This window comes from Mustelus asterias, chromosome 28, assembly GCF_964213995.1.
Source record: "Mustelus asterias chromosome 28, sMusAst1.hap1.1, whole genome shotgun sequence".
NCBI classification, from domain to species: Eukaryota; Metazoa; Chordata; class Chondrichthyes; order Carcharhiniformes; family Triakidae; genus Mustelus; species Mustelus asterias.
Genome location: NC_135828.1, coordinates 19,074,426 through 19,093,624, shown reverse-complemented (window position 1 = coordinate 19,093,624; position 19,199 = coordinate 19,074,426). Strand labels below are relative to the sequence as shown.

The 19,199-nt window shown below is 47.1% G+C and overlaps 1 protein-coding gene across 1 annotated transcript in view; it reads left to right on the top strand.

Annotated features, from left to right (window-relative positions):
* The window catches only part of wdfy4 (WDFY family member 4), a 245,621-nt gene that overhangs the window by 151,027 nt on the left and 75,395 nt on the right, over positions 1 to 19,199 (top strand). The window contains exons 35-38 of the mRNA XM_078199280.1: positions 8,913 to 8,952; positions 9,639 to 9,758; positions 11,528 to 11,642; positions 18,970 to 19,079. Coding sequence (XP_078055406.1) covers positions 8,913 to 8,952; positions 9,639 to 9,758; positions 11,528 to 11,642; positions 18,970 to 19,079 — 385 coding nt within the window. The remainder of the gene's footprint in view (positions 1 to 8,912; positions 8,953 to 9,638; positions 9,759 to 11,527; positions 11,643 to 18,969; positions 19,080 to 19,199) is intronic.

Here is a 19,199-nt window from a genome sequence, read left to right as displayed (position 1 = left end):
TGCCTGGGAGGGTGGTGGAGGTGGGATACCTCACATCCTTTAAAAAGTACTTGGATGAGTACTTGGCACTCCATAACATTCAAGGCTATGGGCCAAGCGCTGGCAAGTGGGATTAGGTGGGCGGGTCAGGGCCTTTCATGTGTCGGTGTAGACTTGATGGGCCGAAGAACCTCTTCTGCACTGTGTGATTCTGTGAATCAAAATACTGGAGCCGGAATTATAATCTGAGTTGAGTAAAGCCACCGATGAAAGTCGACATAGTCCCGGATGACCATTGGCTGTTCTGCCCTTTGAAGAGGGGGAGAGCCGGCTGGTGGTGATTTAACCCGAGGATCGCCGCACCTCAGGCGAGGGGCCAGGTTGAGAAGGCTTCAGGGAATAACCTCAGCCGGTACGGGAATCGAACCCGCGCTATTGGCGTCACCCTGCCTCACAAAGCGGAGGTCCAGCCAACTGAGCTAAACCGACCACCGATTAACATCTGTGTTGTTACCATGGAAGGTACAGAAAGAGAGTGTTGGTCGCATTTAGTTCAAACCTGAGGCAGAATGGTAATCCATGGAAGGAAGCAACTCAAATACTTAGTCTAATTCATGTGAATTTGCTGCTGAGGCCTTTTAAAAATATCGCAAGCGCTAAAAGTGCCAGGCTGTATTCATCCTTACCAACTGGTTCCTTTCGCAAATCAAAAAGCCTTGAAGTGATAGACAGCGAGAACTCTGCGGTGTCCGCATCAGCGTTCTGACCTGTGCTGGCCAGAACTGCCAGCTATTGTGCAGGCTCCTTCCATCTCTGAATAATAGATTGCGTCTTCAGCGAAGTTTGTATGATGAACTCGTTGGACACCAGTGCGGGGGGAGCGAACCATCAGCCTCGATGGGTTAAGGCTCCCGGCAGTGCACGGCAGCAGCCCGAGAAATCTGTGGAGTTGAAAGAGCTGCCAGGCTTTTTTGCACGGGAAAAGCAGGTCCTGCTGCAGTTGAGGTTTCCTTCTGCTCCTTGTTTAACTTGGTTGCCAGGCACCAAAGGCCGAGAGGCCACACTGATAATTAACATAATGTTTAACCTTTGTAGCAACAACGCTCTGTTTGAACCTTCCCCTTGCCTTTCAGAGCCGGCCTTTTGAGATCTTAAACTCTGGATACAGAAGCCCCAAATTTATTTTGCAAACGTTACTGATGCATTATTTACAGAATGTAAATCTTAAACCACGAACAGCAACAATCATTAAATTACAACAAGGGCCTGGGTTTTTCAGTCGCCTTCTCTCTTCACTGTTCATATTCAAATTGGGAATTAAATAAGAATTTAAAATCGCCCTGTGTTTAATCTTCCTGACAATAAAGTCTACACCTGGGATAAGTGCGCGTTCGTTGGAATGAAAGACTTTCTTGGCTTCGATTTGCGTTTCTGGGATTTGCCTTTCACACTCCAAGTGTTGCCATGGGAATATTCTTACGTTCTTTAGCTGGTGTCACTATTTGTGTTTCTGCTTAACTACCACCACCCACCCCCCCACCCCCCCCAAATGAAATTGCTTCAGTTGCTGAGGTAATCCACTGACTAAGATTTAAATGTTGTGCAGGAGAAAAGGAGAGAAGTTGTACTTCATTTGAATGGCAGTGTTCCAGACTCCCACTGGCAGTGCCCAAGACTGTCATTGGCAGTGTCCCTGACTGTCACTGGCACTGAACACAGAAAATAGGAGCAGGAAGGAGGCCATTCAGCCCTTCGAGCCTGCTCCGCCATTCATTCTGATAATGGCTGGTTATCCAACGCAGTAGCCTCATCCCGTCTTCCCGCCATACCCTTCGCCCCAGGCGCTATATCTAATTCCTTCTTGAAAACATACAATGTTTTGGCCTCAACTGTTTTCTGTGGTAGTGAATTCCAGTAAGATGTTTAACAACACCAGGTTAAAGTCCAACAGGTTTATTTGGTAGCAAAAGCCACACAAACTTTCGGGGCTCCAAGCCCCTTCTTCAGGTGAGTGGGAGTTCTGTTCACAAACAGGGCATATAAAGACACAGACTCAATTTACATGAATAGTGGTTGGAATGCGAATACTTACAACTAATCAAGTCTTTAAGATATAAACAATGTGAGTGGAGAGAGCATCAAGACAGGTATTGCCTCCAGACAGTGAGACTCTGCAGGTCCAGGCAAGCTGTGGGGGTTACAAATAGTGTGACATGAACCCAATATCCCGGTTGAGGCCGTCCTCGTGTGTGCGGAACTTGGCTATCAGTTTCTGCTCAGCGACTCTGCGCCGTCGTGTGTCGTGAAGGCCGCCTTGGAGAACGCTTACCCGGAGATCAGAGGCTGAATGCCCGTGACCGCTGAAGTGCTCCCCAACAGGAAGAGAACAGTCTTGCCTGGTGATTGTTGAGCGGTGTTCATTCATTCGTTGTCGCAGCATCTGCATGGTTTCCCCAATGTACCATGCCTCGGGACATCCTTTCCTGCAGCATATCAGGTAGACAACACCGGCATCTCCACATCATGACGTAGTGAATTCCACACATTCACCACTCTCTGGATGAAGAAATTTCTCCTCACCTCAGTCCTAAAAAATATACCCACTATCCTCAGACTGTGACCCTTAGTTCTGGACATTCCCACCATCCTTTTTGCATCTGCACTGTCCAGTCCTGTTAGAATTTTATAGCTTTTGATGAGATTCCCTCTTCATTCTTCTGAACTCCAGTGAATATAATCCTATGTGACTCAATCTCTCTTCCACCTTCTTCCATCGGGAAAAAGATACAAAAGTCTGAGATCACGTACCAACCGACTCAAGAACAGCTTCTTCCCTGCTGCCATCAGACTTTTGAATGGTCCTCTCATATATTAAGTTGAACTTTCTCTACACCCTAGCATTGACTGTAACACTGCATTCTGCACCCTCTCCTTTCCTTCTCCCCTATATATTCTATGAACGATATCATAGAAATCATAGAAACCCTACAGTGCAGAAGGAGGCCATTCGGCCCATCGAGTCTGCACCGACCACAATCCCACCCAGCCCTACCCCCACATATTTACCCGCTAATCCCTTTAACGGTATGCTTGTCTGTACAGCGTGCAAGAAACAATATTTTTCACTGTATCCCAATACATGCGACAATAATAAATCAAATCAACTACCAGTAAACAATGCACAAATAAAGTTTAAAGTATATTTATTAGTCCACAAGTGGGGCGGCACGGTAGCTCAGTAATTAGCACTGTTGCTTCACAGCTCCAGGGACCTGGGTTCAATTCCCGGCTTGGGTCACTGTCTGTGTGGAGTTTGCGCATTCTCCTCGTGTCTACGTGGGTTTCCTCCGGGTGCTCCGACTTCCTCCCACAGTCCAAAGATGTGCGGGTTAGGTTGATTGGCCATGCTAAAAATTGCCCCTTAGTGTCCTGAGATGCGTAGATTAAAGGGATTAGTGGGTAAAATATGTAGGGATATGGGTGTAGGGCTTGGGTGGGATTGTGGTCGGTGCAGACTCGATGGGCCAAATGGCCTCTTTCTGCAGTGTAGGGTTTCTATGATTCTATGTAGTAGGCTTACATTAACACTGGAGTGAAGTTACTGTGAAAATCCCCGAGTCGCCACACTCCAGCACCTGTTCAGTTACACTGAGGGAGAATTTAGCACGGCCAATGCACCTAACCAGCATGTCTTTAGGACTGTGGGAGGAAACCGGAACACCCGGAGGAAACCCACTCAGACATGGGGAGAATGTGCAAACTCCACACAGACAGTGACCCAAGCCGGGAATCGAACCCGGGTCCCTGGCGCTGTGAGGCAGCAGTGCTAACCACCGTGCCACCTTAAAGATGGACTTATCAAATCACTAGATCACCAGTACACAAGGCAATAACAAATAGATACATTGGGTGTGGACCATTGCGCAAAGTTTATGTCCCTGAATATGTGCTTAGGACTAACAGTGACAATTGCTTTCTTTTACATACAGTTACTAGCCTCTGGACATGAGCTACTATGAATTAGTTGTCAGCTGGTTGTTATGGTGTGTTTATTCCAGGAAGCTTAGACAAAAGTAATGTTGCTAGTTAAACAAAGGCTCGCTCTTACCCCCACTTTCCTGGGCGATGTGTGTCAGCGAGTGGGAGGTATTCTTTAACTTGTTCTTCAGAAAGGTATTTAATAATGGCTTACGGTTCCTTGTACCAATACGCTTATTGTCTGCTGCATGTCACCCACTTGTCCAGGGTGGACAATGGGAAAGAACAGTCCTGCATTTGTCTCTAAGTTATTTCTATCTTCACGCAGAGGAGAAAATGAAACCTTCATTCCCACAACCTGGGAAAATTGCCAACTTAGCTTTGTGTTTCTGGATGTCACGTAACCCGTCCCACCTGATTTGATCATGTTTCGTACCCCTCATCTCTGATATTGTTTGTAACTGTAGTGAACATGGACAAAACAAAAGGACAAAAATAAAATTGGATTATCTCCTCTGCCATCAGTGGCTGGAGTATGATTCCAATTCTGGTCACCCACCACACTGTTGGCACTGCTGCCTCACAGCGCCAGGGACCCGGGTTTGATTCCTGGCTTGGGTCACTGCCTGTGTGGAGTTTGCACGTTCTCCCCGTGTCTGCGTGGATTTCCTCCAGGTGCTCCGGTTTCCTCCCACGGTCCAAAGATATGTAGGGAAGACGACGGCCTAGTGGTATTATCGCCAGGCTATTAATCCAAAAACTCAGCCAATGTTCTGGGGACCCGGGTTCGAATCCCGCCACGGCAGATGGTGGAATTTGAATTCAATAAAAAATGTCTGGAATTAAGAATCAACTGATGACCATGAAACCATTGTCGGAAAAACCCATCTGATTCACTAATGTCCTTTAGGGAAGGAAATCTGCCGTCCTTACCTGGGCTGGCCGACATGACTCCAGAGCCACAGCAATGTGGTTGACTCTAAACTGCCCTCGGCCAACTAGGGATGGGCAACAAATGTTGGCCAGCCAGCGAGGCCCATGTCCCATGAAAGAATAAAAAAGTTAGATGCATTGGCCATGCCAAATTGACCCTTAGGGTGGAACTTTCCCGTCCCGCCCGCCAAGTGAAATGTAGAGGGGGGGGTGGGACCATGCAAAGGACAGCTGACCGCGGGCAGGATTTTCTGTTCCAGGGTGAGCATAGAAAATCCTGCCCTTTGTGTCAGGGGGATTAGCAGGGTAAATAAATACGTGGGTTTACGGGGATAGGGCCTGGGTGGAGAGTCAGTGCAGGCTCGATGGGCTGAATAGCCTCCTTCTGCACTGTAGGGTTGTTATGACTTCCGGAAGGATGTTGGGGTGTGGAAAGGGTGCAGAGGAGATTTACCAGAATCGTACCGGGGGCAAGGGAGTTCAGTTTCATCCAGAGCTTAAAGAAGTTGGGGTTATCCTCCTCGAAACAAAGAGGCTGAAGGGGAGGTTTAAAAGAAATGTTGAAAATGATGAAGCAACTTGATAAAGTAATTCACTGACAGGAAGGTAAGTTATGAACCAGAATGGATATCCAGAATTTTAATCCAATATCTATGTCCCCATCATTCTACATCTCTGATTCACCGGGAATAACTTGTTCTGTTTGTACTGTCCCGCCCCTTCATAATTTAAACATTTTGACCAAATCACCCAATAACTTATGGGGTCGGCACGGTGACACAGCGGTTAGCACTGCTGCCTCACAGCGCCAGGGACCCGGGTTCGATTCCCAGCCTCGGGTCACTGTCTGTGTGGAGTTTGGGTGCTCTGGTTTCCTCCCGCAATCCAAAGATGTGCTGGTTCGGTGGATTGGTCATGTTAAATTGCCCCTTGGTGACAGGGGGAACCAGCTAGGGTAAATACATGGGGTTATGGAGATAGGGCCTGGGTGGGATTGTGGTTAGTGCAGACTTGATGGGCCGAAGGGCCTCCCTCTGCACTGTAGGATTCTATAATTCTCTCTATTCTGAAGACAGTGGTCCCACTGTCCAGTGGGGGGAGTTAATTAATCAATTAAACCTCTTAGCGTTGAGTGCACTTCTAAGCAGCTTGATCCTAACATCAAATATAGACTTGCATCAGATTTGTTTATTGTGTTTGGAGGGATGCACGCAATGGCCTGATTTTAACTCGCTCAAAGCCCACTCACTTGCGCTAAGTTAAAATAGGATCTATCAATGTCTTTATGTCTTTAAGCAGCAGAGATCTGGGAAACCACTGTGCCACCGTGCTGCCCTATAGAAGTTTTAGATCTTTATAACCTGGCTCTCAGAAACAATGATGTGGAGATGCCGGCGTTGGACTGGGGTAAGCACAGTAAGGACTTTAACCTGGTGTTGTGAGACTTCTTACTGTGCTCAGAAACAATGCCACTGCTGATTTATTACGACACGGCAAGTGTTATTGTAGGCCAGACCTTCAGAAAGGAAATGTCCTTCAAAGCAGCAGATGCCAACAAGTTCATCATCGCGGTCAATTGACACACTTCCACTCTCGAGCTTCATGTTTTTAGGTGTCCAGATCATCAACAACCTTTCCTGGTTCCCCCCATGCCGACAATATAGTTAAGAAAGCCCACCAACGCCTCTACTTTCTCAGAAGACTAAGGAAATTTGGCATGTCAGCTATGACTCACACCAACTTCTACAGATGCCCCATAGAAAGCATTCTTTCTGGTTGTATCACAGCTTGGTATGGCTCCTGCTCTGCCCAAGACCGCAAGAAACTACAAAAGGTTGTGAATGAAGCCCAGTCCATCACGTAAACCAGCCTCCCATCCATTGACTCTGTCTACACTTCCCACTGCCTCGGTAAAGCAGCCAGCATAATTAAGGACCCCACGCACCCCGGATATTCTCTCTTCCACCTTCTTCCATCGGGAAAACGATACAAAAGTTTGAGGTTACGTACCAACCAACTCAAGAACAGCTTCTTCCCTGCTGCCTTTTGAATGGATCTACCTCGCATTCAGCTGATCTTTCTCTACACCCTAGCTATGACTGTAACACTACATTCTGCACCCTCTCCTTTCCTGCTCTATGAACAGTATGCTTTGCCTGTATAGCGCGCAAGAAACAATACTTTTCACTGTATACTAATGCATGTGACAATAATAAATCAAATCAAAGACTGCTTTGACTATCCCACTTTGCAATGTGGCCACAGCAATAAATGAACAGACATGAGTCTCAAATCCTGCCGCTTCAGCAAAGGCTTAAACAACGCAATCAGCTAAATTGTACCCGAGTACATTAAACTCTAAAGCATTCCCAGAATGAACAGCTCTTGCTGAATATTTTCCTTATCCCTAGCTACAGTATAAATCTACAAGCTATCCGTAAAGAACCCAGAACTTCACATAGATCAGATTAAACCAAATTCTCCTCCTACCTTGGTATGCACATGACTAGAGTATTGTATGCAGTGTCTGATATTAGTTAGACACAAAATGTGGAGGCGACAGCCTAGTGGTATTATCGCCACACTTTTTAAATCCAGAAACTCAGCTAATGTTCTGGGGACCTGGGTTCGAATCCCGCCACGGCAGATGGCGGAATTCAATAAAAAATATCTGGAATTAAGCATCTACTGATGATTATTAAACCATTGTCAATTGTTGGAAAAATGTCATAGAATCCTACAGTGCAGAAGGAAGCCATTCGGCCCATCGAGTCTGCACCGAGCACAATCCCACCCAGGCCCTATCCCGTAACCCCTTGCATTTACCCCAGCTAGCCCCCCGACATTAAGGGGCAATTTAGCACGGCCAAGCCACCTAACCTGCACATCTTTGGATTGTGGGAGGAAACCGGAGCACCCAGAGGAAACCCACACAGACTCGGGGGGAACGTGCAGATTCCGCACAGACAGTGACCCAAGGCCGGAATCGAAATCGGGTCCCTGGCGCTGTGAGGCAGCAGTGCAAACCACTGTGCCACTGTGCTGCCCTTTAGAGAAGGAAATCTGCCGTCCTTACCCGGTCTGGTCGACATGTGACTCCAGAGCCACAGTAATGTGGTTGACTCTCAACAACTCTTGGGCAACTAGGGATGGACAATAAATGCTGGCCAGCCAGCGACGCCCGTGTCTTATAACTGAATTTAAAAAAAAATTAGATTACCTTTTCCCAATCTTTGGTAAATGGAAGTAGGTGGTAGGGCAGGTGTTTCACACGTGTCGGTGCAGACCTGTGGCACAGTAAGGCCACAAGTCTGCACGGTGGCACAGTGGTTAGCACCGCTGCCTCACAGCGCCAGGGACACGGGTTCGATTCCCAGCTTGGGTCACTGTCTGTGCGGAGTCTGCACGTTCTCCCCGTGTCTGCGTGGGTTTCTTCCAGGTGCTCCGATTTTCTCTCGCAGTCCAAAGATGTGCGGGTGAGGTGCATTGGCCATGTTAAGTTGTCCTTTAGTGTCTTGGGATGTGTAGGTGGGTAAATATGTGGGTTTAACGGTATAGGACCTGGGTGGGATTGTTGTCAGTGCAGGCTCGATGGGCAGAATGGCCTCCTTCTGCAGTGTAGGGATTCTATTCTATGGCTTGGATGAAACAAGACTCATTCAGTTTAGGGAACCTAGTTGGCATAGTCGAGTTGGGCTGAAGGGCCTGTTTCCATGTTGTATATCTCTATGAATCTCTATGACTCAATGGGCTGAAGGGACCCTTCTGCACTGTACGAATCTTATGATTTGTTTGCGTACAAAAATAATGGCGAGGACCATAAAAGGTGCACGTGAGTGGATGGTTGACAATGTTAGTGATTGATAATCCTCTTCACATTCTCCTTTTAAATATGTTCAGACCAAATGTCCTGCTGTGGCACTCAAGGGTGAGGGTTGATCCCATCTCACTACCTGTGTGCAAACGTGATTCCGTGGTGCTCTGTTAATTAAAACCCTCCCATTTCCTTTCCCCTTCCGCAGGAGAACGTTAGGCGAGAAAGTGGCGACTCAGAAATGGCAGGTAAGACGCATCCTCCACGGGGCCAGGGCCTTTGTGTTGGGGTCAAACTATCACATCAGACAATGTTGGCTGTCTTGCTTGATGCCAAAAGAAATGTTTCGTACACTGACTAGAGGGAGGTGGTGGCCTAGTGGTACTGTTGCTACACTATTAATCTAGAAACTCAGCTAATGCTCTGGGGACCCGGGTTCAAGTCCCGCCACGGCAGATGGTGGAATTTTAATTCAATTAAAAAATATCTGGAATTAAGAATCTACTGATGACCATTGTCAATTGTCGGAAAAAACCCATCTGGTTCACTAATGTCCTTTAGGGAAGGAAATCGGCCGTCCTTACCTGGTCTGGCCTACATGTGACTCCAGAGCCACAGCAATGTGGTTGACTCTCAACTGCCCTCCAAGGGCAACTCAGGATGGGCAATAAATGCTGGCCCAGCCAGCGACGCCCATGTCCCACGAATGAATAAAAAACAATCCTGACTGGGAGAGTGGGATACTTTAAACAGGGTTATAGAGTTATGCTGACGTTCCACTTTTGGGTTGAACCACAAATCCGCCACAAAATACATTTCAGAATCCACAAAGAGTTTGCAGTTCTTTCCAAGTTGTAATGAGTATGAGGAAATTCAATAAGGTTTTAATTGGAATCATTTTCTCATAATACTTTTATTTTCCCCTCTGTGGCAGAAAGGAGAGATCAGCAACTTTGAATATCTCATGCATCTGAATACTTCGGCAGGGCGAACCTATAATGATCTGATGCAGTATCCCATATTCCCCTGGATCCTTGCTGATTATGACTCCGAGGTAAGTGATGAATAGCCGAAGGTGGGAACCGTATTTACTTACGCAAAGACCTCAGGACCACCCTCGTGTAGGATGCCCGCGAATTACCTTTGAACTTATATAAGCTATATAAGACTCTCGTCAGACCCCACTTGGAGTATTGTGCTCAGTTCTGGTCGCCTCATTACAGGAAGGATGTGGAAATGATTGAAAGGGTGCAGAGGAGATTTACAAGGATGTTGCCTGGATTGAGTGGCATGCCTTATGAGGATAGGCTGAGGGAGCTCGGTCTTTTCTCCTTGGAGAGACGTAGGATGAGAGGAGACCTAATAGAGGTATATAAGATGTTGAGAGGCATAGATTGGGTGGACACTCGGAGGCTTTTTCCCAGGGTGGAAATGGCTGCCTCGAGAGGACACAGGTTTAAGGTGCTGGGGGGTAGGTGCAGGGGAAATGTTAGGGGGAAGTTTTTCACACAGAGGGTGGTGGGCGAGTGGAACCGGCTGCCGTCAGTGGTGGTGGAGGCAAACTCAATAGGGTCTTTTAAGAGACTCCTGGATGAGTACATGGGACTTAATAGGATGGAGGGTTATAGGTAGGCCTAGAAGGTAGGGATATGTTCGGCACAACTTGTGGGGCCGAAGGGCCTGTTTGTGCTGTAGTTTTTCCATGTTTCTAACTTAAATAACTGTTGTTATGTAGGTGAACGCAGCAGCCAATTTTGACATAGAAAGATCCCGCAATCGTTTTAAAGCGATAACTGATCAGTTGATCTGTATTGGAGGTCGAGGGAGGGATGTTGGCCAAGGCACTTGGGTTACTTTTGGATGGGTGCCAGAACATGAGCTTTCCTCACTCATATTTGCCTTTATCGTGGTGAATAAATAACGATTTTTGGAGTTTATTAATCAGTGTCACAAGTAGGCTTACATTAACACGACAAATGAAGTTACTGTGAAAATCCCTTGGTTGCCACACTCTGGAACAGACCGTGCCAGAAATCTGGCTTTGGGAGACCCGAGTGGGGCGTGAACACTCACGGGAACCCTGCGAATCGCACCCCCGTGCGATTCTCCTGGCCTACTGAGCCAAAATGTCAATGCAGCAGGATGGGAGAATTGCCCCCATGTTCTTTGTATGATGCTGGATTCAACATCAGTTAACAGTTTTCCAGTGCACTTAAGTTCTGACCATCCAAAGATGTGCAGGTTACGTGGATTGGCCATGCTAAATTGCCCCTTAGTGTCCCAAGATATGTAGGTTAGGTGGATTAGCCATATTAAATTGTCCGTTAGTGTCCAGAGATGTGCAGGTTAGGTGGATTTACCATGCTAAATCGCCCCTTAGTGTCCAAAGATGTGCAGGTTAGGTGGATTGACCATGCTAAATCGCCCCTTAGTGTCCCAGGATGTGCAGGTTAGGTGGATTGGCCATACTAAATTGCCTGTTAGTGTCCCAGGATGTGCAGGCTAGGTGGATTGGCCATGCTAAATTACCCCTTAGTGTCCCATATGGATAGGTTAGATGGGGTTAGCCTTGGGAAATGTGTGGGGTTATGGGGCTAGCTCAGTGGAGAGGGTCTGGATAAGATACACTGTCAGCGAGTCAGTGCCGACTTGATGGGCTGAATGGCCTTCTTCTGCACTGCAGGGATTCTATGATTCTTCAGCGAATTATTACATAAGCCGTTTGCAGAGATTAACCCAATGTTAGGAAGTGGCTTCTGAGACTTGGAACAGAATGAATATTAATACCCCTTTTTCGCATTAATGTTTGCTTTGTGCTCCTAGGAGTTAGATCTGACTAACGCAAAGATGTTCCGAGATCTCTCCAAGCCCATGGGGGCACAAACCGAGGGAAGGAAGGAAAAGTTTGTCCAGCGGTATTTCGAGGTGGATAATGATGGTTAGTATTTACACGGGAAACTGAGGGCGGAAACGGGAAAAGACCAATAACAGAATGTACATGTTTGAAACAATTGGTAGGGTAGAAACGGAGAAAGTATTTCCGCTGGCGAGGGAATCATGAATGAGGGGATCCGATTTTAAAATGAGCGCCAGCTTTTGCGAGAAGAATAATGTTCACACTAAGGGAGTGGAAATCCGAATTTCCCTCTCTCTCTGCAAAGTCAAAGTTTATTTATTAGTCATAAGTAGGCTTACATTAACACTGCAATGAAGTTACTATGAAAATTCCCTAGTCGCCACACTCCGGCGCCTGTTCGGGTACACTGAGGGAGAATTTATTATAGAAATTATAGAAACCCTACAGTACAGAAAGAGGCCATTCGGCCCATTGAGTCTGCACCGACCACAATCCCACCCAGGCCCTACCCCCATATATTTTACCTGCTAATCCCTCTATTCTATGCATCCCAGGACACTAAGGGGCAATTTTAGCATGGCCAATCAACCTAACCCGCACATCTTTGGACTGTGGGAGGAAACCGGAGCACCCGGAGGAAACCCACGCAGACACGAGGAGAATGTGCAAACTCCACACAGACAGTGACCCAAGCCGGGAATCGAACCCAGGTCCCTGGAGCTGTGAAGCAGCAGTGCTAACCACTGTGCTACCGTGCCACCGGGAATCGAACCTGGGTCCCTGGTGCTATTAGGAAGCAGTGCTAACCACTGTGCCACCCTATAGTCTGCGGATTCTAGAGGTAATTAGAATCTGCAAGACTGAAATAGATATATTTTTGTTAGATATGGGTTTTAATTTGATTTGATTTGATTTATTATTGTCACGTGTATTGGTATACAGTGAAAAGTATTGTTTCTTGCACGCTATACAGACAAAGCATACCGTTCATAGAGAAGGAAATGAGAGAGTGCAGAATGTAGTGTTACAGTCATAGCTAGGGTGTAGAGAAAGATCAACTTAGTGCGAGGTAAGTCCATTCAAAAGGCTGATGACAGCAGGGAAGAAGCTGTTCTTGAGTCGGTTGGTACGTGACCTCAGACTTAGGTATCTTTTTCCCGATGGAAGAAAGTGGAAGAGAGAATGTCTGGGGGCGTGGGATCCTTAATTATGCTGGCTGCTTTTCTGAGGCAGTGGGAAGTGTAGACAGAGTCAATGGATGGGAGGCTGGTTTGCGTGATGGACTGGGCTTCGTTCACAACCCTTTAGTTTCTTGCGGTCTTGGTCAGAGCAGGAGCCCATCACCAAGCTGTGATACATCTGGAAAGGATAATTTGACTTGAGGTGAGTTTCAGCCAAGGTTGGATTGAATGATAGAACAAGTGTGAGGGACCGAATGGACTCCCCTTGTTTCCAATGTTCCTGAGTAACAGAATAAAGTCCAGCCCTGTTTTTCTTTTGCCCGCTCACACTGACCTTGCTGGTATCTTGGTGTTTGATTTTGTTTTTCATTCCGTCGCTGAGTTCACATCATACTTCACTCCTCATCCCACACGCCTCTCTGTCGGTTCCCCACCACTGCTTCAGACTGTGTTCCCTCCCTTGATTGGAACGACTTGGACAGCTCGAATCTCAAACTCCTCCGTGACCTCCAGCAAGGACAGTGCGCAGGGCGAGCCAGGCACTATTCAAGATTCTGATGCGATCACGTGTCACTGGGTTGCGTATCAGGAAAAGGTTTGGCCATACGGTCACAGAAATAAACCTTTGGAACAATAATGGGAGGAATATTATGAGATTTATTTTCCTGACGATTCAGCGCTGGGCTCACTAAACTTCAATAAATTAACCAGCCTCTCACCCGTTTACAGCGAGAGGCTGACCCGGAAATCCGGGTCTCGTAAAATTGCGCCGGTTGCTAAAACTGGCACCATTCACGCTAGCCGCTTTACGTCCAATTTTACGGCATTTTCCTGCCGCAAAACGGGCGTAAAGCAGCGGTACAATTCCGCCCACTGTTTCTGAACCGGCTATCTACTATCCAAGGTCACAAGGTCAAGTTGTAGCTGATTTATCCCTTCCCATCCCATTGGTCGCTGCATCGCTTGTTGTCGTTCTGATTGACTAACCAACTCAGCAAAGCTCCAGGATGACCCCTGATCTGTCCGGTGCCATGCCACACTGGGCTGTTCACTTGCCCTGTCAGTCATTACCGTTTCTCTCTTCTTTGGAAGTACCTTGGAGTCTGAGATGACTCGCTTCCGCACTGAAAATGAGTTCTCGGGTGACTGAGGATTTCATTGTGTGACCTCCAGTCTCTGTCACAGGTGGGCAGCGGGTGGTTAGAGCAATGGGTGGGTGGGGTACCCAGGTTGCCACTCGATCCTTTCACTATCGATGCTTTTGATTTGATTTGGTTTGATTTATTATTGCCACATGTATTCGTATACAGTGGAAAGTATTGTTTCTTGCGTGCTATGCAGGCAAAGCATACCGTTAAACGAATGGGCGGCATGGTGGCACAGTGGTTAGCACTGCTGCCTCACAGCGCCAGGGACCCGGGTTCAATTCCCGTTTGGGCCACTCTGTGCGGAGTCTGCACATTCTCCCCGTGTCTGCATGGGTTTCCTCCGGGTGCTCCCGTTTCCTCCGAAACCAGCAGTCCGAAAGACATGCTGGTTAGGGTCCACTGGCCATGCTAAATTCTCCCTCAATGTACCCGAATAGGCGCCGGAGTGTGGCAACCAGGGGATTTTCACAGTAACTTCATTGCGGTGTTAATGTAAGCCTACTTGTGACACTAATAAATAAACTTAAACTGTGACTCTGGGAGGAACTCTTAAGTAAGAAGTCTCACAACACCAGGTTCAAGTCCAACAGGTTTATTTGGTAGCACAAGCCACTAGCTTTCGGAACGCAGCGCGCAGTGCAGACACTGGGAGAATGTGCAAACTCCACACAGGCAGTCACCCAAGGCTGGAATTGAACCCGGGTCCCTGGCGCTGTGAGGCAGCAGTGCTAACCACTGTGCCATTCAGCCCAACAAGTAACCAACAGGTGAAACCCTCCCTCTTGTTTTATCCAGAAATTGACACTATTTCGGAATAATGTTCCATGTAAGCTGGGACAGATTGCAAAAAAAAAAGTATATAGAACAGCTAATGGTAAAGATATTGGGAGGGTCCGGTAACATCTGTGGAGAGAGACAGATAGAGTTCACGTCTCAGGTCAGGAAAGGGCGATGTGATGGACGAATAGCTCGGGTTGAAGAAGGGAATGAGGTGAAAAAGCATGTTGGCCCAATGACAAATGTCTGACAATGGGGGGGGATGTGATGGTGTAGTGAACTAGTCACGGTAGCACAGTGGTTAGCACTGCTGCCTCACAGCGCCAGGGACCCGAGTTCGATTCCCGGCTCGGGTCACTGTCTGTGTGGAGTTTGCACGTTCTCCCCGTGTCTGCGTGGGCTTCCTCCGGGTGCTCCGGTTTCCTCCTGCAGTCCGAAAGACGTCCTGGTTGGGTGCTAAATTCTCCCTCTGTGTACCCTAACAGGAGCTGGAGTGTGGCGACTAGGAGACTTTCACAGTAACTTCATTGCAGTGTTAATGTAAGCCTACTTGTGACACTAATAAATAAACTTTAAACAAAACTTTAAACTTTAAAAACCCACCATGCCACCTTTTTGAATGTTTCCATGTATTTTGAATATTTCAAGTAAATATTGCCAAAGTGTTGGCAATATCTGTGGCATACTGCGAATAATAACTTTAAAACTCAATAGCATAAATCTAATTGGTTAAAACTTATTCCCCTGCTTCCTCCTCGGGCGTTCAATGTTCCAACAAATTAAATTAAAGAAAAGGACATCATAACACTCGCAGTGAAATTCAGGATGAGTTTGCAGTTGTGTTTTTGCTTGTAATCTATAACCTGAGTGTTAGCTTCTGAACTAAACTGTTCTTGTTTTATTTCTAACGTGGGTAAGTGTCTCTGCTGTGGCTTTGAGCAACAATGAGACTGCCAGAAATGTGCTTAGCCCTGAATTTCTCCACAGCCTGGGTAAGCTGCTCTGTTGTTAGTTGCCAGAGACTCAATGGGCTGAATGGCCTCCTTCTCCACTGTAGGAGTCTATGGTTCTATTCAATAGTTATAGAATCCTACAGTGTAGAAGGAGGCCATTTGGCCCATCCAGTCTGCACTGACCACAATCCCACCCAGGCCCTATCCCCATAACCCCATGCATTTACCCAAGCTAGTCCCCCAGACACTAAGGGACAATTTAGCATGGCCAATCCACCTAATCTGCACGTCTTTTGGACTGTGGGAGGAAACCGGAGCACCCGGAGGAAACCCACGCAGGCACAGGGAGAATGTGCAAACTGCACACAAACAGTGACCTAAGCTGGGAATCGAACCCAGGTCTTTGATGCTGTGAGGCAACAGTGCTAACCACTGTGCCAGCGTGCCGCCCTACATCCCATTTCATTCAGGTTTCTAATTTCCTGACAAAACTGAAGGTAATAAATGTAATTATTCCACCTCAACATCACTCTTCAGAACCCAGTCCGAGGTCCATCAGTGTCACCTTCCCTTCGCTCAGCAAGGCAACAACAAAAAGAGCATTTTATCCATTCTTCCACACACAAACATTCAACAAAGGTAACTAGAGATAACATGCGGCAGTAGTTACAGATATTCTCTAAAATTTAGCTCTGGCAGTGAGATGTCAAGAATGGATAATGATGAACTTTCAAAACCAGATCCAACTTGACTCTGGAAGCATCCAATGAAAGCTGAATAAGTGCATGAGGGAGAAAGGAATGAAAGGATATAATGACCATGAAACCATTGCCGATTGTTGTAAAAACCCCATCTGGTTCACTAATGTCCTTTAGGGAAGGAAATCTGCCGTCCTTACCCGGTCTGGCCTACATGTGACTCCAGACCCACAGCAATGTGGTTGACTCTTAAATGCCCTCTGAAAATGGCCTAGCGAGCCACTCAGTTCAAGGGGCAATTAGGGGTGGACAATAAATGTCAGCCCAGCCAGCGACGCCCACATCCCATAAATGATTTTTTAATAAAATGTCCAGGGGTGGTGAGCCAACTATTAAACTAATCTGCGCCCCCCCCCCCCCCCCCTCCCAGAATGAAAATCTTATCTCCTGGGTTGAGTTGACAATTTAGAGAACTCCAGATTAATGTCTGGAGTACACAGTACCCAAATGATCATAATCATAGAATCCCTACAGTGCAGAAGGAGGCCATTCGGCCCATCGAGTCTGCACCGACCACAATCCCACCCAGGCCCTATTCCTGCTTAGTTACCCTGCAAATCCCTCTAACCTATCACATCCCGGGACATTAATTGTTAATTTAGCATGTCCAATCTACCTAACCTGCACATCTTCGGACTGTGGGAGGAAACCGGAGCACCCGGAGGAAACCCACGCAGACACGGGGAGAATGTGCAGACTCCACACAGACAGTGACCCAAGGCTGGAATCGAACCCGGGTCCCTGGAGCTGTGAGGCAGCAGTGCTAACCACTGTGCCACCCATCGTGATGACTCATGTTTTGTCGCAGATGAACATGTGAAAATGACCCTCGTCATCAGTTTAGTACAGTGCAGTACCTTGGGAGCAGAATCGAGGACAATACTGCATTTGGATACATAAAACAATTTTTATTACTGCTTAAAAGGTCGGAATTTTCCGATCCCGGATGCCCCACCACTCCTGCCAGCGAGAACGGAGAATGTGGCGCTCAGCCAGATCCCCATTCACTGCAGCAGGACTGGAGAATCCCAGCCGCGGGTGAGGTCGGAGCATGCTGACCATAATGTTTAACAATGTTTCATCCTTCAGGTAAATATTTGTATCTACAGTGTCATAAGAACTAAGAGCAGGAGTAGTCCATCTGGCCCCTCGAGCCTGCTCCGCCATTCAATAAGATCATGGCTGATCTTTTTGTGGACTCAGCTCCACTTACCCGCCCGCTCACCATAACCCTTAATTTCTTTACTGTTCAAAAATATATCCTTGTCTTAAAAACATTCAATGAGGTAGCCTCAACTGCTTCACTGGGCAGGGAATTCCACAGATTCACAACCCTTTGGGTGAAGAAGTTCCTCCTCAACTCAGTCCTAAATCTGCTCCCCCTTATTTTAAGGCTATGCCCCTGAGTTCTAGTTTCACCCGCCAGTGGAAACAATTTCCCTGCTTCTATCTTATCTATTCCCTTCATAATCTTATATGTTTCTATAAGATCTCCCCTCATTCTTCTGAATTCCAATGAATATAGCCCCAGTCGACTCAATCTCTCCTCATGAGCCAACCCACTCAACTCTGGAACCTCCTCTGCACCTCCTCCAGTGCCAGTATATCCTTTCTCAAGTCTTTTCCAATTTGCGTACTTATAGTTCGGCATTCTAACCTCATTTGGAAATGGAGAAAGTTCCAAAATGCCGGAAGGAACTAAGCATTCCAGACAGGAGACGTTCTGGTCCCATTATGCCAAAGTTAGATCAGTTCCAGCCTCACCGAGGGTATGTAGACCTTGTCCCACCTGCTCAACATGCTCTGCCTTTTACTTAGTTCAGGGCAGATCTGTCCTTCAACTTAGCTCCACATTGCTTAATATCCTTACACAACAAAAGCCTACTGGCACACCAACACCAAGACAAAATACTGTGGTTGCAGGAAATCTGAAATAAAAGCAGTACGTAAAAGTGGATAGAGAAAAAAAGAGTTTAGCGTGCTCCTCGTGTCTGCGTGGGTTTTCTCTGGGTGCTCCTCCCACAGTCCAAAGATGTGCCGGTTAAGTAGATTGGCCATGCTAAATTGTCCCTTAGTGTCCAAAGATGTGTAGGTTAGGTGGATTGGCCATGCTAAATTGTCCTTTAGTATCCAAAGGTGTGTAGGTTAGATGGAAAGTCCATGGTAAATATTTGGGTTTACAGGGATAGGGCGAGGGAGCGAGCCTGGGTAAGGCACTCTGTCAGAGAGAGGGTGTGGACTCGATGAGCTAAATAGCCTCCTTCTGTACTGTGGGGGTTCTATGATGCTGTCCTTGTCTATTGGTCTCAATCTTGAGATTTTGGTTAAGGCAGCGTCTGCACAGTTTTGCGGGAGTGAGTACCAGATATCTACCTCGTAACACAGCTTGAGCTTTGAAACAACATCGAGGAACAGATTAACCATGATCCAAGTGAATGGTGGAGCAGACTCGAGGGGCTGTGCTGCTCACTCCTCTCCTATCGCCCCTCATCCCCAGTATCTGGGTCCTATTCTGTTGCTACCGATCTCACGTCTTCAGCTGATCTTGCAGAGTCTGGCTAAGTGAAATTTGTTTGATTTTTTTTTTGCAGAGGACTTGTCCGCACGGTGTCACTACTGCACTCATTATTCCTCATCCATCATTGTCGCCTCGTACCTTGTCCGAATGGAGCCCTTCACTCAGACCTTCTGCTCACTACAGGTACTGTCCCAGTGCTATCGGCACTATGCCATGCAGCCAGGGCTTACCGGCTCTACTCTCTGGGCTGGTATCTGATTTGTTCGAGGGATGGTGGAAATAGTTGATGACTGAGTGGAGAAC